This window comes from Mustela lutreola, chromosome 9, assembly GCF_030435805.1.
Source record: "Mustela lutreola isolate mMusLut2 chromosome 9, mMusLut2.pri, whole genome shotgun sequence".
Taxonomy (NCBI): Eukaryota; Metazoa; Chordata; class Mammalia; order Carnivora; family Mustelidae; genus Mustela; species Mustela lutreola.
Window position 1 is genome coordinate 56,252,892 of NC_081298.1, and position 24,415 is coordinate 56,277,306.

Genomic DNA, 24,415 nt, shown 5'->3' on the forward strand with positions numbered 1-24,415 from the left:
GGAAAATGTCTCCTTGCTAAGCTTCCTTCCAGCTCAAGGATATATGTGATACTCAAAGAATATGGTGGGGGGGTGTCTTGGTTACAAAGGCAGTGAGATCTTATCTCAAGAAATACCCCAACATATTTCAAGCTGGGGCAACCCTCTGCCAGGCATTGTCTATCTGGCTGATGTGGAGACAGTCCCACTTTTCTGGAGGTTGGTGGTCTCCTGAAGCCCCTCGTGTTGGTGGATTCCAGGCACTCTTCTCCTTGTGCTTCAGAAAACGGCTCCCCATAGCTTGAGCACTGTGAGAGCAAGACACACAAGGGCAGGGTGATGAGTGTGCTGGTCTGGGAGGTCAATTCCAGGCACTTCTGGAATTGATGGACTTGAGTATTGACACAAAACCCTTTCCCACAAGGAAGGAAGGAAAGTCATCGGGAAACAGTCGCTCTACTTTCTAGGCAAACCAGCCACTGGAGGAGAGCTAGTGGTCCTGCACACTCACCAGCTCAATCCTTACTGCCCAGCCAGTGGCTCTCTGGCATGTGCTGGATATGGCAGTCTTGAAATTCCCAGTATCCTTAATGGCCAACCACCCTGTGCTCCCCACATGGAAGCATTCTGCGGTGGTGGATGGGTGAGTCAACATGCTGGCCTGCAGGGATGCTGTGTGGCACCGGCCCCCTCATGCTCCTACCCACTTGGACATTTTTGCTTGGGCTCACTCAGCCTCTGCCCCCAACCTCACTACTCACATCATCCAGACACAAGGCCTCTCCATGTTCATTTTTATTTAAAGACTCAGAAACACAGGCATCATAGTTTGTCATCACTGTCAATTCTTCCAAAATCACACGCTGACATTTGTGTGTAACAAAAACATTAGTGTGTGTGTGTGTGTGTGTGTGTGTGTGAACTGTGCAAAGTACAAAGAACATCCCAGCCAGGCAGCTGAGCTTGTTTGGAGTGCCAGAGCCTGGCATTCACACGGTGAGGCTGCCAGGGAATTGCCTGCTCACTGTCTCCCCACTCCACTTCTGAGGCTCTTTGGTGGACCAGATGTCCCTGTCACTTCAGTGTCTGCTGACCTTGGTAGTGGCTATGAGCTCTACTGCATTGCTCAAAGCAAGTCACTTTGGCTGCCAAATGCCACTGATAACCAAGATGTCTAAGTTGCTGGGCCAGGGTAGAATGTGAGCATTCAAACAAGGTGTTGGTTTCATCTTAGTAGCCAAAATGAGTTGGTTATTTAGAACAAGTTGGCCTAATTCTTCTTTTTCTCTTGTCTGTGGGCTAAATGGTCATGAAGGCTGATGGATTTGGCTTAAATGTGTTTGAAAACAGCCCAGAGCGTGATGGCTGGCCTATGGCATTGCTTCCTTCCCGAGGTCATGCCAATGCCTGCCCCAACTCTGCCTCAAGAGAGGTCAGCTGATGCCTTGCAAAGGCACTGGCCACCAGCCCCAGCTCTCTGCTCCTGCCTCGCCCACAGTCACTAGGCTGTTCAGCGATTCCTACCTACCACGAGCATCGTGTGGGCGGTGGCTGGGAGAGGAAAGAAGGTCCAAGTTAGTCTGTTCTGTTGCTTGGTAACTGCCTTCATTTAAAAAAAAAAAAAAAAATTTCCTTATTATCTGGGGATTTGTTAGTTCTGGTCTCCCTGGGGGCACACGTGTCTCAGCACATTCATCTATGCACAGTTTTGGTGATGGAGTGATTTTAAACACGTATGTGATTTTTGTGCATTTCAGGCAACTAATTTGGCATCAATGGCAAATGGATACCTTCTGGTTGTCATTAACTCATGTATAGGGCTCCCTGGGTTTAAGCAGGATTTTGTCTTTCTTTGATTCAGAACAATTTCTCAAGTCTATTAAATCTATGATCATCTGGAGAGAGGGGAAGAGCCTTTGTTGAGGCATGATCCCACCCTCGTGGTGACCACCGGGTGGTAACAAATAGCCAAGTCACAGCCCCAAATAGGAACTCTGAAAATAAGTGCTTCATATTTCAAAGGTATCACATCATATAAGGGAATGTGTTTCTGGATTTTGTTGCATCTTTGAAAATCAGGCGATGCTATGTTACCAAAGGCTAATTTAGTCTGCCTAATTTAAACCTGAGTGGGTTTTGAAAAAATAGAGAGAAGGGGCTTATCAATTGTGACTTTGAGCTGATAGGAATGTATTCTTAAGGTCTGACTCTCTAGAGAATGAGATGGCCTGATGACAGGGCTTCTCCCGTCTGTGTCTGTGGGAGGTCTGGGCTGCTGGGCTCAGGAAGAGGCCTTGATGGACCCCATCCAGGGCAAGGTCCTAGGATCAAAGGTGCCCCTTCTCTCTCTCCTCCTGGCTCCCTTGGATTCTGTCAGTCTGCAGCAATGCCTCAAATCCCTTTCTCCTCATTGTATTTCCAGTCTCTAGACTAACATTTGTACTGCCTGATAGGGAAATACTTATTTAAAAAAAAAAAAAAAAAGACAGAACTGTCACAAGGTGGTAAATCTGAACTGTGGCTAAAGACTGCTTCAGTACCAAGAAATCATATCTTGATAATGCTAATCGTAGTCCTTTTCCCTACAGCAATAAAAGGAAAATTCTGCCTTCCTAGACTGGGGTTGACCTTCATGTTCTTTTTACTGCCACACACAAGGCAATTATAATGACCCTTCCTTGAAATGGTTCCAGTTCTTGAATAATAATTATCACTGTCTAGACATAGCAATGAGGCTTTGGTAAGGGTTTAAGGAAATTGACTTTTTCCAAACTCCCTCCAACCACTTAAATGGATTCCTTCTTCTCCGTGGAGCAGTAGCCAATACTGATGTTGAGTACGTGGGCTTTTCAGAGTTTTCCAAAATTCATATGGTATGTATCAAAATTCTGCCCACTTGATATCAGCTCAGACATTTTTTTTTTCTCTCAAGCTCAACCAAGTCATTACTGGTTTACAAAAAGGCAGCACCAGATGTATGAAAAATAGGCAATGTATGACCTATTAGAAATATAGAAAGTTTGACAGCTTTACTTTAAAAAGATGTTGTAAGAAAGAAGCAATGCAAAGGGACAGTGGCCGCAAAATGAAATGTGTGGCTTATAATATGGGTAGGAAACAAAGCCAAGTGCGATCTCACGCCTCCTGCATGAGCTGCGTGTGGGGTTGCCTGGGGGACTCTGGCGACCCAGCCACACCCCTGGGCCGGAAACACCCCTGCTGAGTGGCCAGATGGCAGGTGACTGAGGTATATAGAGAGGTGATGGAGCAATCTGGACCCCACGCAAGCAGCCCGGGGCAGCCCTCAGACCTTCTGCTGCCGCCCCGGACCCCGTGCCTGCCATCCAAGCCCTGCAGCCCTTCCGCAGCGCCCAGGCTCTCGGGGGCAACAAACAAGAAGGCTGCAGCTTAGCAGTCCCTTGCAGAGCCGATCAACCCGCATCAGCATCTTCTCTTTTCAAAGATAGTTCTTTAGAGTTTATGCAGAGGGAAGCATTTTGTGGAAGAACAACCCCAAGGTGCACTCCTGGTGGGTGGCTGTAAGCGAAGGCACGACCTCCACATCCCCCAGCTCCCATCCCCGTCCAGGGTGGCCTCGCAGGAGCCTCAAAAGGGACCTGGGGCCCTCGGTGGCCCTGACTGCTTCTCTTTGCCCCCTGGGGATCCCGGGGAGCCTTTGTGACTGGGGAGTGGGGCGTGGGGCGTGGGGAGCATGTCCTCAGAAACTCTCCACAAAGCTGCCCGGGAAGAGGCCCGTGCGGCCGTTCCTCTGCAGGGTCCCCTTGTACCAGCCGTCTTCTCGCTTCTTGTGCACAAAGACTATGTCGCCTTCCTTCAGCTCAATCTCTGCCTCGCTCTGGGGAGGATATGAGACCACCACGCGGTACCTGGTGGGAAACAAGACACCACATTGGGTGAGACTGACCTTAGGCTGGAGGACGACCCCCAGGGCCTGCTCTTCACTCCACCTTTCCTTTTCCATCCGGTGTAAATTATTATAACTTAGGGCTACTTCCCCCACTTTAAAAAATCTCTACTTTGATTTTAATTTTTATACAACCTTTTCATTTTTTTATTAAAATTAAAAATATTCCCTATGTTGTCCTTTTGGACCCCGATCTATGCTTCCTGCCTGAAATGCTGTCCCTCCCTCCAGCCCATCTGGGATGGTGGCTTCCTTGAGGGGAGCTGCAGCTGGAGGAGGGCAGCCTCTGCTGCCGGTGGGAGCTGGGCAGACCTGCAGCTCTGCAGCCGCCACCCAGCAAATAGCCCCTCATCCCAGCCCAGAATGTACACTGCAGCTCCTGCTGCCTGCCACTGGCCACAGGAAAGGAATGTCAGCCAGACTAGGGGCCCAGGTGCAGAATGACCGATGGCCTCCAGGGATTGGGTCACCCACAAATAGGAAATGAGCTGGGGAGGAGCCACGGACTGGAGGGTTGGTGATGCTGGGCCTCAAAGACCCAGGGCTTGAGCTGGTCTAGAGGGGCCACCCCTGGGAGGCACTATCTTGCTGCTCTTTCCTTCTTGGCAATGCCTGGGCTGTGATCCTGGCTCACTGGCTGAAGAGACAAGGAGGGGATGTTCCTTCACTCTCAGTCATCCTGGGCTATGAAGACCTGTCCTCTGGGTCCAGCCTCCCCCATTAGCCACAGCCACACATATGGCCCCGGAAGGAGGTCATCCAGGTGTCCCCACAGCTGGCTGTCCTGAGGTCAGTTAAGGGGCTCTCTATGCGGAGTCTCTGACCTGTATATTTTGGCTTGGGAGAAATCAGAACATTATAAAACAAAAGAATTTCTTAAAGAGTGGCCGTGGACTTCATGACCCCGGGTCAGATTTTCCTGGCTCTGTCCTGGGCCTACTGATGAATCTCTGTGGAATGGGTCTAGGAGTGTGGCTTTTCTACATGTTCTAGGGGTCAATATTTGCTTGCTGCCGTCTGTGAGTCAAGGTCAAAGTGCTGAGTGAGTCTTCATTTTTCAGCCACCTGTGCAGAGGGCCTGGGCGCTGGCCCATCGGGGTTAGGATAGGAAAGCCATGGTTTGGGGCAGCTGGGGTTGGTGCTCTGGAGACGGCGGGGACAATGCATAGGCAGAGAAGACCCAGGCCCCTCTCTGGAAGCTTCCAGCCCCAGCTTGTTCCAGGCTTTGAAAGTAGGGGGCAGAGAGCATGGTGGCTCCCAAGGCCAACTTGGCAGGTAAGCAGGGGGCTCCTGCTACTGAGGGAGCAGGTCCGGCCAGGCAACCTAAGTGCTTCAGAACGTCTGTAGGTGTGGGAGGGTCAGGCCCATTCTTACTGCTGTTCCTTGGCTTCAGATGCTGGCTTTGGGATTATAAAGGAGGAGAGAAAGGACTGTATGCCTCTCGCCCTCCTCCCCGCCCAGAATCTCTACAAACGGCAGCCTGCAGCCACTCCCCAAAGGACAGATGGCCTCTGTGTCTGTGAAATCCATGAGATCGCCCAGTGCCGCGCAGGCTGCTTGATTCCCACACCTCCTGCCCCCAGGCTGTGTGCACGACCGCAAAGACCAGTGCTGACCTTCCCTGTGGCTCTCTGCCACCCTCCACCTCTTTGTCAAACACCTGCCTCCTTCTCTTCCCTGAGGAAGAAAAGGCAAAGAGTGAGATGATTTCTCAGACTTCAAGACAAGTTTTGGCTCTAGCCTCCACTGCCAGATGTGAAGCAACAAGCAACTCTGAAAATGTAATTTGCTAGAAAAAAAGTAATTTGGTGCTTCTGAGCAATTCAATGACTTAATGAGCCCAGATGGATAATGTGGGCCTTTTGTATAAGAGTCGAGCAGTTAATGTTCCTGTCCAGATCATTCCAAGATTCAGAGCTATTTTTCCTGCTGCATGAAAGTAACTGATACTCCCTGTTACAGACACAAAGGGCCAAATGAACAGTTAAGGACAGTATAACTCTCGTGTTATGACTGCGGCATCATAGATCAGAAGAGACTTACTTCCCTGTACTGTGTTAAGGTTATGTTAACCACAGATAATTTTCAGACATAAAACTCAGGAAATCAGAAGGCTCAAGATCAGTATGAATTCCTACCATTGCCTATTGCAATTAGCATCACATGTGAAGGGTGATGTGTCTTCCTCCTGTCTCATCTGCCCTCCTCCTGACAACGGGGGTCCCAAGGGGGGCCTGTGAGTGCCCAGAGCACTTTCTTCAGTGCTGTTGAGCACGTGTGATCCCCAAGCTGGCAGAATGTGCTCATCGCAGAGAAGAGTCCTTCTAGGCTCTTGGAAATAAGCATATGTTTATATCCTAAACACTAAACTCTGATAGCAACACATGTATTAGTTGCCTGTTGCTGTTGTAACAAATTTCCACAAACTTGATGGCATAACTCAGCATTAATTTCTTACTCACAGTTCTTCAAGTCAGACATCTGATATCATCTCCCAGGCTGCACTCCTTCCGGAGGCTCTAGGGGGAAGGCACTTCTGGAGGCTGCCTACATTCCTGGCTGGACACTCCCTTCTGCGTCTTCAAAGCCAGCAACGCTGCTTGAGTCCTCACACCTCATCACCTTGACCTTTTCTGCTGCCTTTCTTTCTTACTTACAAGGACTCTGGGGTCATACTGCGCCCAGCCAGATAATCCAGGATAATCTCTCAATTTTAGAGTTAGCTGGTTAGCAACCTTTGTTCTGCCTTCAGGTTTCATTCCTTGAGACTATGTGAGGCCTCGAAGCCATGGTTTTGGGGAGTAGAGCATAGACATCTTTGGGAAGCCATTATTCTGCCTACCATGACACATGATAGATCAAAGCCAAAAACCTTTTAAATCCTAACAAAACCAAACAATTCACAGGCTGGTAAAAGAGGAGGATAAAGACATGGTGTGTGTGAAGACGTGGGCAAAACGACATTGCCAATCAAAGGTTGAGGAGGGGGTGACAGGCAGCACTGGGGGCATCATCAGATCATTCTTCTAAAGGTCACAGCATTTCACAATATTACATACATCATTTCCAATATTATTAATGTTCTTTTTCGTGCATTCATACTTTCCCATGTATTGATCTCTGTGTTTTACAAATATTATAACCCTCAGACAGGTATATCCCTAGTTTGTAGATAGGGAAATGGGGACTCGAAAAAATGAAAACACCTATTTGGGTGAACACTTATTTGGGTAAGTGGTCAGTGCACCTATCTCTCAGAGCTACTTTGTAACCTCCCCGAGATATGAGAGAGCTGAGAGGCAGGCATCCAGAGGATGGGTGGTGGGGTGGCTGGCCCAAGAATTCCAACGCACTTGTCCAGGGTTGGTATATCCCTGCCAGGGAGCCAGGGCATTGGACAGTATTACTGGGTCCCGTAACTACAGTGCTCTTCTGTGTTCCCCGGGTACCTTCCAGAAATGTGGCTCCCTGTACACACTGTCCATAGGACTTAATATATCTAGATGGCCGAAGATTAGGGTCCCAAGGAAGGGGTAGTGATGGGCACCCTGGTTTATGCATTAGGCCTATGAGTTTGGCTCCTACAGGTCTCCTGAGAGCCGGGCCTGCCACTAAGTGAGATGACTTGCAGGCCTGGCCTGGTGGGCCTGGAGGATGTTCTCCATGGTTCACTCCCCTGGGAGGCCTCACTCCAGCCCAAACTTCCTTCCTCTGTGAGAGTTTGGAGAGCAGCTCCCGGTGTCCCCCCAAATCCTCTGGAGAAAAATGGAGAGATCCGAGGGAGTATGGACATGGGCGACACCCCAGACATGCAGCAGCCACAGTCCAGCTGCTCCGCTCAAGGTAGAGAGGCCCCTTCCTCAGCACACTGGTGGTAGAAACCTCCTGGAATCTGAGCCCCAGCTGCCCTTTGCCTTTCTCCCACCTTTGAGCCTGTAAAGTGGCCTTGCACACAGCTGGCTCTCAGCAGCTCTGTGGCCTGTGGAGCGAATGCCGGGGCCTCTAGAGAGGTGAGTCTTACTAGGGCTGCTCCCCTCCAGCTGCTAGCTAAGTCTTATTCACGAGCCTGCAGGGTCCTAGGCCAAGTGCTTTCGGGAGCTGCCTCAGCTCAGAGACTAAGCCTTTCCTTTGTTAAACCCTCGCTCCAACCTGCTGGGGCTCTCCAGGACACCAGGCAGCTGATGGGCTGCACAGGGTGAGGGAAGGGGGCATCTGGGGGCTCATTTGGCAGTAGTTTGGTTTCAGGCTGTATTTTGAAAACTCTCATCACTAATGAGCTGCACAGTGTGCTGGGAACAAGCAGGGTGCCAAGAGTCTCTGGGTACAATAAGCCCTGATTAGATGGAATATTCACAGAATGAGAGTAATTCTCTGAACTTTCTAGTTAATCATAGACTCCCATGATTTTTTAGAATAGGGTCTTTTAAGACCTTTTATGAAGGAGTCTGGAAGTAGAGGGATCTGAGGAGAATAGAAACCTAGGGGAAATATGAGAGCAGCTTTGAAATATCTAGGTCTGTCACTCTCAGGAGTCACCAACATCATGACCTGAGGCAAAGGGATAGGGAACCACATTCAGAAATCACAGGCAGCTGGGGGTTGGTCTTGTGGAAGGAAGAAGGTTCTGACATGAAAGCACTACACAAAGTTGGAGGAGGCTCCCTGGAGGGAAGTAGAGGAAGAAAGAGAAATTGTGTGTATGTGGTATTTGTGTGAGATGTGTCTGAGGTATGTGTGGTGCATGTGTGTATATGTGTGGTGTGGGGTGTGTGTGTGTGGTATGCTATCAGGTATGGTGAGTGTGTGTGGTGTTTGTGTTTGGAGGTATACATGTGTGCCTATGTGTGGTATGTGTATGTGTGTGGTGTGATATGTGTGTGATGTGTGTGTTTGGGGGTACATGTGTGCATGTGTGCAGTACGTGTGTGTGGTGTGGTATCAAGTGTGGTGGAGTGTGTGTGGTGTGTGTGTCCTGTGCGTGTGTGTTGTGGTATCAGGTGTGTGATGTGTGTGTTTTGTCTGTGTGTGCGGTGTGGTATCAGGTGTGGTGTGGTAAGGTGTGAACTCAGTCTCCTCAGGGCCTGGGGATTTGCTGTAGGGGAGACACGTCATGCTAACGGGTCCTGCACTGAGTGAGTCTGAACGACAGTTGTATATTGAATACACAGGGGGTGGTGACCAACTGCAGAGGACCCTGAAGCATATGCTAATATCCTGGCAGGGCTATGACATGGTCCATAGTGTCTGAAGACCAGAGACACCCAGATCCCTTGGTGGGCAAACTACATTGGCACGACTGCTGACCATGCTCCTCAAAGCGGTTCAGAGCCCATGCTCCGTGGTTGGAAAGCCCTCACTTCAATCACTGGCTTGGCAGCTAACTTGCTGTGTGATCTTGAGCAAGTGGCTTAGCCTGTGAATAACCTCTGTTTCCTCAGCTATAAGATGGGATACTGAATTTGAAGGGTTCTTGCAAGGACTGAGGTAACACACACAAGACACCTAGAACATGCCAGCAGATGGTAAGCTGATGCACAGCATGGCTGTGGTAGGTATTTTCGACTGGAATCCATGCTGGTTGTTGGGTGTCTGAATGTCACTCCCCAGGTCGCTCCACCACCTGGGGAAATTGTCCTCTCCATGCCCTGGATCTCAGTACCACAGCATCAACCCTAAAGCCCATCGTCTGGGTATGTCTTGGCAAACTGGCCTGTGGCTGGTTTGTGTGGTCCGAGAACAAAACATACTTTTACTTTTTTAAATGGCTGAAAACCAAATCAAAACAAGACTATTTCGTGACACAAGAAAATCACATGAAATTTAAATCTTGGTTTCCGTAAGTGGAGTTTTACTGGAATACCCACACCCGTCATTTCTATGTTGTCTATGGCTGCCTTCACGCTGTCATGGCAGAGCTGAGTGGTTGCGACGGAGACCTTATGACCTACGACGTCTGTGGATTTCCCCACCTGGGCCTTGACAGAAGTTATGTCATCCCCCATTTACACGGAACCTCAGCTAGCCTTGCCTTGGTGCTGGAGGTTAGTGGGTGCTCAGGACAGTGTTGGCCTTCTCAGGCTTCAAGCACCAGGAGACACAGGAAAGGGCTGGCTGTCAGTCAGTGTGGCTGAGGGGAGGGGCATTCTGACAGAAATGTCAAGTTTGCTCTCTCAGGAGACTGCTCACAGTTTTACTATTTAAGCAGTGTTCCAACAAGAAGCCACTTAGAAGGGGAAGAGTACTTCCCCCCTGTCTTAATTTGACACCATCCTCTCTCCCTGCAGTGCCTTCCAACCCTTATTCGAAGCTCTTGAAGAACTACCTCAAATGGGCCCCTCCACTGAACAGGACACCAGTTTCTGACCCCTTGTAAAGTTCAAGCACCTGAGGCCACCCTGTAGATTGTTCGTTGCTCTGTAAAACTCTAAGCTTAACTATGACGTTTCTGGTTTTGGTAAAAAACAGTGAATACTGGCAATTTTGTATGGTTCAACCCAACAGACTATAAACCTTGAAGCCAATCTGGGGGTAATGTTTTATAACTTTAAGATGTCGTAGCTGGCTTCCGGGGTAGGGCACTCCAGGTTTCCACAGGGCTGAGGGGGCGTAGTCTCTCACTAACATCATCGCTTTCTTTGGGCTCAGTACCCCATCAGTTCTGCCAAATGTCCTGATGAATCCCTTGCAAATCCCAAACTCAGGATCCAGGTGGATTCGGAACATGAAATATGCCCCCCTTCATTCCCAAATGTGTTTTATCCGATGGTCACCAGCCAAGCTCAGGAGCCAGGCTCAGGAGGAGATGTGGTAAGAGGGATGCTGGATAAATTTATTCCACAGAAAATCCCCTTTGTTACTCTTTCCCTCAATGGCTCTAATCTCAGAGACCAGCCCACACCAAGGTGCCAGAGGACGTGAGCCCACCCTCCCCCCTTACCTCTCCCTGGACAAAGGCTTGGGTTCGGGACGGATGGCAGCCATGGAGAGAGATGCTTGCCTGGAGGGGGACGAGGAGAAGTTCAGATCCAAGGAGCCCGCCTTTCTGTGCAGCGGTTCCATGCCCACGGCACCCTGCATCTCGCTCTCTATGGGGCAGGACCCTGCCCTGCCGTGGATGGACAGTGAGGACACTTCAGGCCCCACTGCACCCTGGAGTGAGGAGTCCACTGCCACCTGGGAGTCGTGAGTTGGAGAGACGGATGGTGGGGAGCGAGATTTCTTCTTGGTGGATGCCCCAGCGAGAAGCTTCAGCAGCCCACTCTTCTTCTCTTTCTGGAAAGACACACAGAATTGAAATCCCGTGGGTTAACACTCCTAAATGCCTTTGCTGTTGACAAGTGAGGAGGGAAGTATCATCTTACTTAGAAACTTTAAACAAATCTAGTAAAGCTGGTTAGAGGAAGAAAACAAAGTTAAGACTGAAAGTTTCTCCAACTCTTGTTTTCCTTTCTTTCCCAAACCTGGTGCAAGTGACCCAAATGGACCCAGGAGGCCCAGAGGCAGCCCAGAAGGCACTACTCCCCCCGCCCTGTCGGCAGGGGGGGCCTTCCCGACAACACTCCCTACCTCGCCATCACAGGACCATTCCAGATGGGCAATTCACTTGCTGTGATGAAGGAGCCAGCAGTCAACATAATTTGCTTTTTTTTTTACCTAAGAGGGGAGTGAAATGACTCTACATCACGCTTCCTGAGATTAGCTCCTTCAACCAGTTTATAGAACCAGAGCCCATGTAGCCTGGACGCATCTTTGTTTGGAAACCCTGGGCAGCGCTGTAGGCAAACTCTTCTCTGCACAGATTTCTTTATACCACACAGGAAACCAGCAGTGGTGTGTGTGTGTGTGTGTGTGTGTGTGTGTGTGTGTATACCGCATAGATTCCCTGAGAAAGTTCTTTGCAGGTGGGAAGGACCACTTGTCCCAGAGCCCAGGGCAACTCCCCAGTGAGGGTGACTTCTCTCTCGGTGAATTCCCTCAGTGGGAAACATCCTGATAAGACCTCTTTCCCCAGCAGGTAGCTTCCTTATCTTAAGAGAAAGGGCTGCTATGGGATGTGACAGCTAGCAGGTCATGGCTCTTCACACACAACACCTGTGACATAATCAGAAGTATCTGCCCTTATAATCATGGGGCCATCAATACGCTGTCCCCCTAGGATGTGCAGACTGCTCTCCTGCTTCAGCTTACTCCCAGTTCCCCTGGAGGACTGCACAGCGCCCCACACAGCCACCGGCTGGCAGGACCGTGAGCAGAGTCTCCCCTGGGGGCCCTGCTCAGTATTCCCTTTGTACTGAAGGGGCATCCTAGGGGCTTAAAGCAAGATCTCAATAAAAAACAGAGAACAGGCTGGGGTGGTGACACAGACCTAGAGAAGGATCTGGGCAATGCCCTCGGGTGACCAGGACCAGCCACCATGGCTGCCCTGAATTCTGCATATCACTGTTAGTGAATGGGCATGTCAGCTTCAGCATGTGCTGATTACATGGAAGCACGGAAGCAAGAGTGAACCATTGCCAATGAGCGAGGTACGTGTGTGAAAGAGAAAGTGTGTGCATGCAGAAGTGCTTTTAGAACAACACCCTTGCTCTGGGATTTGACCATCTTTATGATCTTACTTGAATTTTATTTATTTTAAAGATTTTATTTATTCGAGAGAAAGAACACTTGAAAGAGAGCATGCACGAGTGAGGTTGGGGGGCAGAGGGACAAATGGACTGCCCACTGAGCAGGAGCCCGACTTGGGCCCTTGAGATCATGACCTGAGCCAAAGGCAGATACCTAATCAACTGAGCCACCCATGGACCCCAAGAGTTTAGTTTTCTAATGTTCAGTGGAAATCAGGTGGCAGGGGGATATGGGCACATGGTGTAGGACAGCGACAGCAAAAGGAAGGCTGAAGCTAGAGCCACTGAGTCGGCGATGATCATCAGAAACTGCTTTGGTCACAGGGCTGAGAAGACCTTGAGGTGGTCTGATGGAGGATTTCCTTTTCCCAACCTACTTGTCTGCATGGTTAGAGGCTTCTGTGGGAGGGCGGGCTAAGTGGTCCCGAAATATTCTTAAAATGCACATATCCAGAGATGTGCATATCCTTAAGCTAAGCCAGTAACACTTCAGTATGAACAGGTCTGTATGTTTTTCTCTACTCTTAGTATGGATGTTGATAGAAAGAATGGAAGTAGATGTCCTGGATACTCTCCCTGGTGAGGACTGGCGAGTATGGGTGAGCCCCAGGCTAGTGGGGAGCAGGTGGGTGTGGGGTAACACAGCGAAGGGCAACCCCCTGTCTTTATGTCGCCCCAGCTCTGTCCTCCTTCCACATCCACATAGTGGTGACACACTTGGGAGAACTTCATGAGTTTGGCCACCAGGGGGCACCACAGAGCTGGCTCAGAGGCGTCCTTGTCTCCCAAGTAGCTGGGGCTCTGAGGCCACTGCCACAGCCACAGCCATGGCCATGGCCACAGAGAGGTGTGCACAGCTGGCCATGTGTGTCTGCTCTTCATGATGATAGTCTCCTAACCCGAGGTTATGAAGGGGAGGGCATTGGAGGTGGGACACGGTGTAGGCGTGAGGGGTGGCGCCTGATGGTTCATGGCCCTCTGGGGGCTGCAGAAGGACACCCAGACACAACACCCAGACCCTGCCAGGCCAGGCATCACAAAAGCTATCTGCTATCAAATGCTCACATTCCAGTCACTAACCCTGTGGCAGGGTGAAGCTGAAAGTGACCAGTTAAAGTAATTTAATTGCATAAGTACACATAGAATACATATACAGTGACATAAAATTATGCAGAGTGTGCATGGGATTGGCAGCCCCGCCAGCGCGTGGAGGCAGGAGGAGCCACCGCCTGCCCTCACTGCTATCCCTGAGGGGACTGACTTAGGCTGGGCCCAAGGGGCAGCCCTAGTGGTAGGCCAGTGGGCTCCCAGGACCCGGTGCGAAGCAAACACACGGAGAGCAGTTTGACAGGGTGGACCTCTAGGCCATGACACTGGACTATCAGACGCTCAACGGGCATGGGGTTCCACTAGCAATCCATGCGTCAGGAGGCACACACCCAGTGGGGCATCACCTGCCGTGAGAGATGCCAGCCGGAGTCCCAGCCAAAAGGGCTCCAGGTGGGAAAAACTTTCCACAGTGACTGCCCCCATCACCTGGGAACAAGCACTGGCTCCACTATATCCAATTATCTCACTGCCATTCAGAGCCGTGTCCCTGGCCTCTGCTTCATAGGTGTTAAAAGCAGAAGGAGACAGAATGAGGATGTGCCCAGGGCAAGTGGGGAGCTGCCTCTTAGAGTTTCAGGAGTGAAACCACAGCCCTACCTGACACACCATGTCAACCAGCATGACAGCACTTGTGACTCTTAGGGTGGTGTCCTTCTGCCACCAGCAGAGAAGAGGTTTGATCAACAGAAACTCTTTTACAAGGTGCTGTCTCGGGACAGAAACCCCTGAAGCCTTGAGCCACGTCACCATAAGGCATGCTGTGCAGAGAGAAGACAGAGCCACTGGGTCACTTAGCGCGTTTGTTGGGAAGTATGGCCTTAGCAGTGGTTTGGAAAGAGGTGCACAAAAGTGATGGATAATATTCTTGTCTCAGCTCTCCACAATTGAATATGATAGATGATTTTCTTATTTTGACTTTGGCAAACACGGATATCACGACTGGAAAACCCTCTCCTCCGCTGTCCATGACTGAATTCTGCTAATGCCTCCAGTACTTGGTTATTACAAATTGCTGTGGAATTTGGTGACCTGGCAATTACCACGCACACAGAATTCACAGATGTTCCAAGCCCTCCCCCTGGCGGTCGCCCTATTCTGGGTGATGCAGGTAAGGATCCGCCGATGGGCACTTTAATGGTGGTGGGAACAGACCTGCCAATCAATTTTAGAAGCAACACCACAGGCAATGAAAAGTTTTAGAGGACACAATTTCATGTTAATCTGGACTAGAAGTTTGTTAAAAGAAAGATGGATTTGCCTGGGTTTCTCCTGGGAAAATAACTAAATTAGGGATTTCCTGAGCCTGGTCAGAAGCAGAGAATGGTGACCCCCCTTATAATTTTGGGGTTGTTTTAGGTATGTTTTAGGAGAGTCATTGCTGTCCTACACCGTTTCTGGCCAGCATTCCACTGCCTCCATCTGTGGCCTCCATCCCCCTCTCCACAGGAGGGTCATTTTCTATCCCCAGGCCATGGTGCAGCCATTTCAGCCTTGTGGGGGGCCCCCGAACAGTCTGAAGTGTGGGGACAAAACTCCTCCCTCTTACAAGTCCTGCGTGTGGAAGGCACATATGCAGAGAACTGTGCCCTCATCTTTCCAAACGAGTGATGGGATGCTCCTACTCCTCTGCGAGGCCCTTCACTGCATCCCATGCAGGCAACCCTCCCTCGAGGCCTGACTCCCTCCCCTTCCTCTGCCGCTGGAACAGGACAGAAGCGCAGGGGCAGCCCAGGCCAGCGGCATGAAAGCCTGGCTCCGAGTCCTGGCTCCGCCAACACTGGGTTGTTATGACAAATGGAAGAGTCCTTTTTAAACTATGAATGCATGTCACAGGTATTTGATTGTGTGGCTGCTTTTATGATGTGTTTATATGATGTGCTATTTTTAGGTTTTTGCAAAACACCCACCACCTACTTAGCTCCCAGTATGTTTTTGCTCAATGAATAAAAGCAACTTCACTTCCACCTGAGGCAGGTGTCTCACTGAGACTCCTCATCTTGCCTTGAGAGACCCCAACAGGCCAACACGGGGTCCCTTGGCTCTCCGACTTCAGGTACAAAGAACCAACAAGGAAATTGGATAAAGTGTCAATGTTGGCTCCACCCTCAAAGATTCTAACCAAGCAGGTCTGAAATGGGGGCCAAAAAAAGTGATTCTGATCTAGGACCCGCAAAAGGATCAATTACAAGCCAATGGTCACGTGTCAACCTGCTGAAATCATCAGGAGACTACAGATAGTGCTGTAAACACCCAGAGAAGAGACCGGATTCATGGGAAGTGGAGCAAACAAGGAAACTGGTTTGCTGAGCACCTGCTAAATGCCCAGCCGGAGGAACAGGTATGGATTTTAAAGCTGTGCTTTGCGGTGTTGGCCTACGTGGGTGTGCTGATTCTAAGCTGAGGGTCTGAGCTGTCTACCAGCTTCCAGGTGGGGTCATCCTGCCTGGTCACACTCTCAGAGGCACAGGCTGATGTATGAATAGAGGCTCAGCAAGCAAGACAGGCCACACCAGGCCCAGGAACAGGCTTGAGCCAAGGGCTGCGGGTACTGGATAAGGTAATTCTGGAAGCTCTGGCTCTCGAAATACGCATGCAGTTCTGAAAGCCTCCCTCAGCATATAACCAGAGCATCATCATGTGAGAGAAGAGCTTATGAGTTGCATTAAAAAATTTATGTGTGTACACACACACACTAACACATATGGACACATACACACTCTAAAATAAAGTCATACCCTACTTTGAAAGAACCATCTGGAAACATAACATTCAAAAGAAGAGTTATTTGAAGGTGTTCATTCATTATAGGAAAACTGTACAACATTTTACAAATAATAAAATAATAGCTTTTCTGTTATGGTTAAAATAGGGGCCTCCCTAGGGGCCTTAACTGTTTTACGGAACATTAATGTAAAAACTTGGCAAAAGGGAAAAGAAATTGAAAGTTCAAATTAAGAACTTCTGCCCATTAAGAATCAACCAAAAATTATGGAAAATTCTCTGTGAAATTATACAAAGCCAAAGGGAATAGAACTTGATTTATAAAATGTGAGAGAAGAGCTTTTAGGGATACAATTCATTTCGTTAAAGTGAAGTAAATCCGTAAATGTGACCTATAAGTACCACGTTATTTGATCAAGTTGTCTCCTTTGTTAACCTATGTTAAAGAAAGTGGCCACAGCCTAGTTCCCCTCAACCAGATTCTTAATTTTTTTTTGTGCAGGGAAATATTTAAAATCTCTGGTCAGGCACACACTGAACACTGAGCCACCTATGGTGGGTAGTATGTCAACTCAGACTTGATTGCAAGGCTTAGCCCTAACAGTCTAGGAAAACCTCAGCCTGAAGAAGAATCCCTAGTTGATTGGACCCGGGGATGGGTGCACACTCTGTTCAAAGTCAGAAGGATGACTGAGAACTCTACCTTTGAGAACAAAGGATCAAACACAATCACACATTTTCACTCTGTGTTTGCATGAGCTGAGACGCAGGAGACAGTGGTCACAAGTCATGGGTCATGTTCAGATGATGTGTGGACACTCAGTGACCTGGGAGCATCTTCAGGCTGAGAAAAGCATAGAAATACTCCTTCCAGATGGTTAATATTAGTTACAGGATTGAGCAGGCACAGGAGGAAGGCTCTGGGCAGTAGTAGTTTTTGTGATGCGATTTTGTATTTGTTTGAGTCAAATGTGTATTTCTTTCAGTTTAACGGGGGAAACATAATAAAGGAAAAAGGTGCCACCTGTTGCTTTGAACATAATGGTACTAGACGTGATGAGCCAGTGAGAACTTTTGCTATTAGCTTATGGACGAGGTGGTCTTATAAGAGGAGGCTCTTGGGGTGGTGGTCTTGAGGACTGGGCTGATTGGATATAAGAAAAGGGAGAGGGCCTGGGGGTGATCTGGCATGAGAAGGTGTGGAAGGAGGAGAGGAGATGTCTGGGAGATGAGAAAGGCAAGGGAAAGCATATCCTGGGGCCATGAGAGCAAGCAGAGGTTACTGGAAGTCTGCTGGGCAGACACTGGGAGCTGCCAGGAGCTGTGGTTGGGGGCAGAGGTGTGGGAGGGAGAACGGCAGGTGAGCGAGTGACTTGGGTGGCAAGGTCATCAGTACGCAGCCATGGATGAGGAGACAGAGTGGGGACCATGGGACCAAAGACAGGGATGGTGACCATCGCAGGGCATTTGGAGGGAAGGTGATACTAGCTCCTGCCAGCGGGCAATAGGAGGTGGGGGGCGTGCGTCCTGCTGCGGCTGTGCACTTGCTCTGTGCCCGTGTGGCCATGGCAGACTCTGGCTGACACAACAGAATGAAAAAGAAAACAAAACCAGTTTAGAAGATGGTCAGATAGTTCTCAGATGCCACATCAACTTACGGGCAGTCAAGAACATCTCAGGGCAGGCATCAGTGGCCTCCAGGAAGACCAGAGCTTGGAGAAGTGGGGGCATTGGTCCTCACACCTCTGAGAATGACTTGCAGCTGTACACTTAGGATGGAACTGTGAGACTAGGGTATACTCAGAGGCCTGGGGCACATGGTTTGGGCATGACAAACAGTGCTGGGGGCTTTGAGGAAACTTTAGATCATCAAAATAAGAAACCAAGGGACATAGCACATCCTTATCTTTAGCTACTAAGTCTGGCTCCCAGACAGCAAGGGACCACTTGGAAGACTTTCGATTAAAATATCATGTTTGGAAGGTTTCCTACTGGAGGTGGGGAAAGGGTAATTAAAAGTTATGCCTTGTAAAAATTTAGGTGGGGAAAGGCACATCTCTGCCTGAAATACAGTTACTGGAAGAGCAGAGAAGGGGTTATAACAATATAAATTTGTAGTGCATCTTCAGAAAGGGTAGAGAAATGCAAGATCTATAATAAATAAAAAGGAGGAAGTTCACAAGCTAATTAAGAGAGAGGAAAATTGTGCATTTAGCTATTGGCTATTTTAAACATGGAAACACATCTTCAAAAATACAGCCCTCACAGGAGAGCAAAGTTGAAGACTGAGTCATGAAAATAACGGGGAAGGGAAGCAGCAGATAATAATGTGCCAATCTGATCGTGCTTTCTCTGGCTTTTGTTTTTGATGGGAGAGATGCCTGCTGCAGTATGCTGCTTCTCTTGCAGAGAAGCCAAGAGCTGCCAGGTCACAAGGGTGATGGGTATAGGAGCCACTTCCTTCTCCTTGGTCACAACGGTGATGGGTAGAGGAGCCATCACTTCCTGATGGGTAAAGGAACCACTTCCTGCTCTTCCGAGGATTGGAACCATTAAGTGAAGCCTTCGTTCAGTGCTCTGCCTGTGGCACTGTGCTGGGCATTCTGAATGGACAGAAGAGGAAGCAGGAGTTCAGGTTGACCAGTCAAGTTCAGTGCAGCAGGAAAAGCTCCTGGAGTACAAGATACTGTCTCCCTGAGGAACCTCAATTAGATGGCACATCATGACAGCTCTGGAGATTGATGGAACTAGGTGTCACTGTCATTTACCAGCTGACCGGTCTTGAACAAGTCACTTGACTGCTCTTAGGCTCAGCTTCCTCATATGTAAAATGGACAATATGTATATATATATATAGATAACTAATTATATGCAGACTACTTCTTGAGAGCTCGCTATGAACCAGGCACTAAGTCTTGGACATCATTAGCTCTTACATTCTTGAAACAACCCAACAGAAAAAACACAATCTCTGAGATTGTAATCAGTGGACACAGGGCAATCAACTAGAAAGTCATACCATCTGGATTTAAACCCAGGATTCAATTCCAAATTTGAATGCCAGCTTTACTGCTTTGTCCTGCAAACTGAGGTACAACCTTAGTCGGTAAGTGGGAGGCTCACTGCTGAGGTTTCTGTGTGTTCAGGTCACTTCATAGATGGGCACCGAGGTATTTACACAGAGCAATGATTACAGAACACAAGGGCTGCATGATGATAAAACAGAGGGTTGGCCAGTTACCCATCACTCTTGTGACCCGACAGCTCTTGGCTCCTCTGGGCTGCTTCCTCAGGAGCGGATATTGGCATTGGCCTCAGTGCCAGTGATCAGAGGACTGGTGAGGATGGCAGGTAAAGCCCCAAGCAGAGTGCCCGGCACTGAGCAGGCTTTCGGCAGGGAGTAGCTGTCAAGACTCTCAGCGATGGTGGTTGTGTATGCCTGTGGTCTTCATCTATTCGCCTGGCCCTCAGCCAGCACTCATGTCCTGGGAGCACAGCCTGAGGTCAGAGGAAACCTATCACGTGCAGTTACCCACCACAAAAAAAAAATCGAGTAGGACTCGGGTGCCAGCCACCTGCCTCCGAGACTCTGGAAGCCCCTTGTGCAAAAAGAAGTTGAAAAATATGCTCCAAGTCCCGGAGACAGTACACTCAGAAGCTCCCAATTTGCAGAAGCACCCCAGTCTCTGTTTGTAGGGCAGGAACATTGCAAGAAGCAAACCATACTAACCACGTTGTTTTTCCTTGTTTTGTTCGCACTCAGCTTGCTGGCTGGAAAGCACCAGGTGCCCTTTCCAGCTTCCAGAAAACACAGTAAATAAAGATGGTGGCAATATGGTGGGGACTAGAACTTGAGAGCAGACAGACACCAGACACCCACCTCATTTGGGCCTCTGGTCACCCTGAACCTGACCTGCCCAGGGCACCGGCATCTCCTGCCCATTGAGAAGGGCCCTCTGCTGGACTCCTCGACCCTGTATCACGGTTTCTTTCCACACCCTTCTGCTCAGCAGCTGGGTTCTTCCTGTTGCGCCGCACCTTCTCCCCAGCCCCAGGTACAGACACTGCTGGACTCGGTCCCTTTCATCACTCGTTCATGTTCTCTTGCCGGAAGCTGTGACACATGATTGGCTCTTCAATTCTCTCTTCTGCAGGGGAAGCATCTCTAGCCCCAAGGTCTCAAATGAGCTCTGGGTCTCTCATCTGCAACTTCATCTAGACACTTCTTAAAGGTAGAAATCACACAAATAAAACCATCAAAATATGCCTGGAGCTGTGAATTGTAGGAGTGGGGAGGCTCCCTCTGCCCAGCCCGTTGAGAGAGATGCAGAGGTGATCGTGTCCCCCGTGCCCATGCCTGGATGAGGGGCCGGGTGAGCCCAGAGGATCAAGGGGCACAGAAAGAGGGAATGAGGTAGAGCCAGGGGCTGCGGGTATGTCCTCCCAGCACCCTCTGCTGACCAGCGCCTTGGCACCATGCCGCCAATTCCTGTCCTCCTCCTTGGCAGAGGGCAGCAGCCTGAGGGTCCCCCACCTGCTTGGGGCTGTGAGGGCCACATCAGGATGAAGGCCGTTCCTCCAAACTCGTAAGTCATGGCAGCCCACACTCACCCACCCCTGATCTGTGTTTATCACTCTCACTCATGTAGCAGGTCTTGCCCCTTTCCAGAGGCCTGACTCTCATGCTTTTACTTCCTTCTCTGTCAAGGAGGCAATGACACCCCCCCACACACACACTTCTGATTTACAGAGGAGGACAGAAAGCTGAGCATTGATCACATGCCTGGGGTTGCGTATACCATTTCTACTTTAATGTACCTTGTCTTAGTTGGCTCGCGTTGCCCTAAAAAATAACAAATACTGGGTGGCTTAAAGAGCAGACATGTATCTTCTCCTAGCCTAGAGGCTGCAAACCCATAATCGAGGTGCCAACATGGTCAGGTTCTCAGTGAGGGCTCTTTTCCCAGCTATAGATGGTTGGTTTCTCTGGGACTTTCCTTGCTGTGGGGGCCTGCAGAGGGAGCCCTCTCTCTTCCTCTTCTTCTAAAGCCACTTAGTAATCCCATGACAGGGCCCCACTCTCATGACCTTTTCTAGTAATTACCTCCCCAAGGTCATCTCCACCTGTCACTACATTGGGGATTCATCATATGCCCATTCATTGGGCAGGGTACCCAAGTATTCAGTTCATAACATTCTGCCCTTACCCTCCAAATTCATGTCCTTCTTATATGCAGAATGCATTTATTCCATTCCAACAACTCCCAAAGTCTTAATTAATTCAGGCTTCAACTCCAAAGTCCAATGTCCAAAGTATTATCTCAGTATTCAAATCAGACCTGAGTGAGGCTGGAGCTCTAGCTAGGAGCCTGTGAAGCCAGACACACCATGCAACCCCAGGCACCATAGGGCACAGGCGTAAATGAGACATTCCCATTCCAAATGGCAGAAATGGGAAAGAGAAGGAGCTACATGTCCCAGGCAATCCAAAACTTAGTAAGACAAACCCCACTGGAAGTAAGACAAACCCACCCTGAAGTTTGAGAATACCTATCTGGTTCACTGTCTCCCTTGTAGACCTGCATGCAAGGCTTCCATCAGAGGCCACCTGCCTGTTGGAACTGAGGGTTTGGCCCTCATGATCTCTGAATCACCTTAAGGTCCTTCGTCACCTTCTGTGAAAAATAGTGCACATTTGCAGCCAGATAGCTCTATGGTCTTGTCCTGTAGGATCCAAGAAGTCCTACAGCCACCCTTCATTCCATCCCATTTGCTCTGTTCCTGCTTGTTCAAAGTGGCAGTGTCCCTACACTCCTGGCTCCTGTGGAGATGGCTAGTCACCTCCACGAGCCACACCTGACATCTCAAATCATTGTTCAGGCTCACATTTACATTCTTCTCAGAACACGTGTTCTGATTTTTTTTTTTTTTTTTTTTTTTTTTTTTTTTTTTTTTTTTTTTTTTTTGCAATTTGGATAGCCTAAGAAATTTCCTAAGTGCCTAAGTTCTGGTTCCTTTTTGGTAAACAATTCCTTCTTCCTCTTGCACTCTACTCTAAGCAGTCAGGAGCTAAGCCAGTCCTAAGACACTTTGTTTAGAAATTTCCTCAGCTAACCAACAATGGCATCACTCAAAGGTCCACAGGAGAACACAGTTCAGCTAAATTCTTTGCTGCTTTATAATGGGGAGTGCTCTCCTTCCCGTTTCCAATAATGCATTCCTCATTTCCCTCTGAGACCTAAGAGACACTATTCTTTAACATTTATATTTTCCACCAATGTCCTGTTCATGATTATTTAGGTATTCTCTAAGAAAAGAGCCTTCACCAGAACTGTCTTCAATGTCCATAGATCAGGCACCTCAAATTCTCCCAGGCTCTACCCACCGTCAGGTTCCACAGCTGCACCCACATTTTTAGGTATTTGTAAGAGTACCACCCCACTTCCTGCAACCAAAATCTGCATTAGTTTGCCTGGGTATCCATAGCACACTATCACAGACTGGGTGACTGAACTAACAGAAACTTATATTCTCACAGCCTGAAAGGTGGAGGTCTGAGACTAGACTGTCAGCTTGTGAGGGCTCTCTTCCTGGCTTGCAGAAACCCCCTCTCCTGTGCTAACGGGGCCTTTCCTTAGGTGTGCATGTGGAGAGGGAGGGCTCTCTCTTCCTCTTTTTCTAAGGCCATTGATCCCAACAGGAGGGTCCCACCCTCATGACCTCATCTAACCCTAATTACTCATCAAAGGCCCCACCTCACACTGGGCGTTCATGCTTCAACTTATGAGTTTTGGAGGGACATGAACATACAGTCCAAAACAGTCTTTTACATAACTGCTGGGTGAGGGTCATAGTCACCTCATTTGCAGATGAGGAAATGCAAGTTCAGAGAGATGAAGTGGGTGGGACTGGGCTTTGGATCCAGGACTCCATGGCGAATCCCAGGCCTGCCATTCCCCCTGCAGTTGATGAATGAGTGAATGGAGGGAGGGTTTACCGTTCCTTCGTTACTGGTGTCATCAAGGCCTCTGGGCTCGGCTCGCCCACCCTGATCTATCCTACACACCAGAGCCCGACTACAGTTCTGGAACATTACTCAGTGTCTGCTGAGTCTAACCAGTCTTCACTTACTGAGCCTGAACACAGTCACAACTCCAGGGCTGAAGTGGCCCAAATTCCCCCATCGGTCCTGCAGGCCCTTGAAACTTTCTGAGTGATGGATATTGGGTGCTATCCCCAGATCAAACACAGCCAATCTACACAGGACAGCTGAGTCATGTCGCTCTCTTTCCTCTTGGCCCCATTGTCACCAAAGCCTTCCCCAAGGCAGAGCTCACTGCACACATGCCCAGGCCCACCCCAGGCCAGCACTCCACCAAGGCTTTGAAGAAGCATGATCTGAGCCCAGTGGGCCTGTGGAAGCCACACATGCCACTTCTTCAGGGTGGTCCCACAGCACCATCCCTCCACACAGCAGGCAAGGCTAGGGTCAGGGAACCTGGGGCACATGCAACCCACTACCAGTGGCTACCGAGTGAAGGAAGGACGTGCCTAGCTTGGATTGCATGCGGCAGGCTTGCTGGCCATGCCCTGGGAAACGGCGGGTCATAGGGCACGAGGATGCTCATTATGGAGCTGTGAGAGCAGACTGAGACTCCAGACAAGGAAAGGAAAGAGAGTCAAGGCAGCACTGCAATAAGGAGCTGGATGCAGACCTCCTGGCTTGTCTTCAGCTCCTACTACCTACCCCTTGAACAAGAGACCTGAATTTTCTATGCGTCAGAAATGGGGTAACAGTAGGACCTACCACAGAGGGTTGTCATGGGAACCAAATGAAACCATGCATGCCAGACGCCTAACACCTGGGAGATGCACATCTGCCTGTGCTCACCATGACCGTCGCTCTCAGTACGGCTACTCCACGGATGTCTGGGGCCATGGAGACATTGGATACAGGCTTTCCTTCTGCAAGAATAAGTCTTGGTATGGATGACACTTCAGTGACACTTCATGGCTGGTTTTTACTTTGTTGGAGAAGAAAATATCAGCTCTCAGT

The 24,415-nt window shown here is 49.4% G+C and overlaps 1 protein-coding gene across 2 annotated transcripts in view; it reads right to left on the reverse strand.

Annotated features, from left to right (window-relative positions):
- Positions 1 to 761: 761 nt before the first annotated feature.
- Positions 762 to 24,415, reverse strand: part of SH3RF3 (SH3 domain containing ring finger 3) — a 361,494-nt gene continuing 337,840 nt past the window's right edge. The window contains exons 9-10 of one of the 2 annotated variants that reach the window (XM_059134271.1): positions 10,902 to 11,176; positions 762 to 3,866 (exon numbers count right to left, since the gene is read on the reverse strand). In XM_059134271.1, coding sequence (XP_058990254.1) covers positions 3,698 to 3,866; positions 10,902 to 11,176 — 444 coding nt within the window. In that variant the 3' untranslated portion in view covers positions 762 to 3,697. Of the gene's footprint in view, positions 3,867 to 10,841; positions 11,177 to 24,415 lie in introns of both variants that reach the window. The other variant, XM_059134270.1, reaches the window with a different exon arrangement.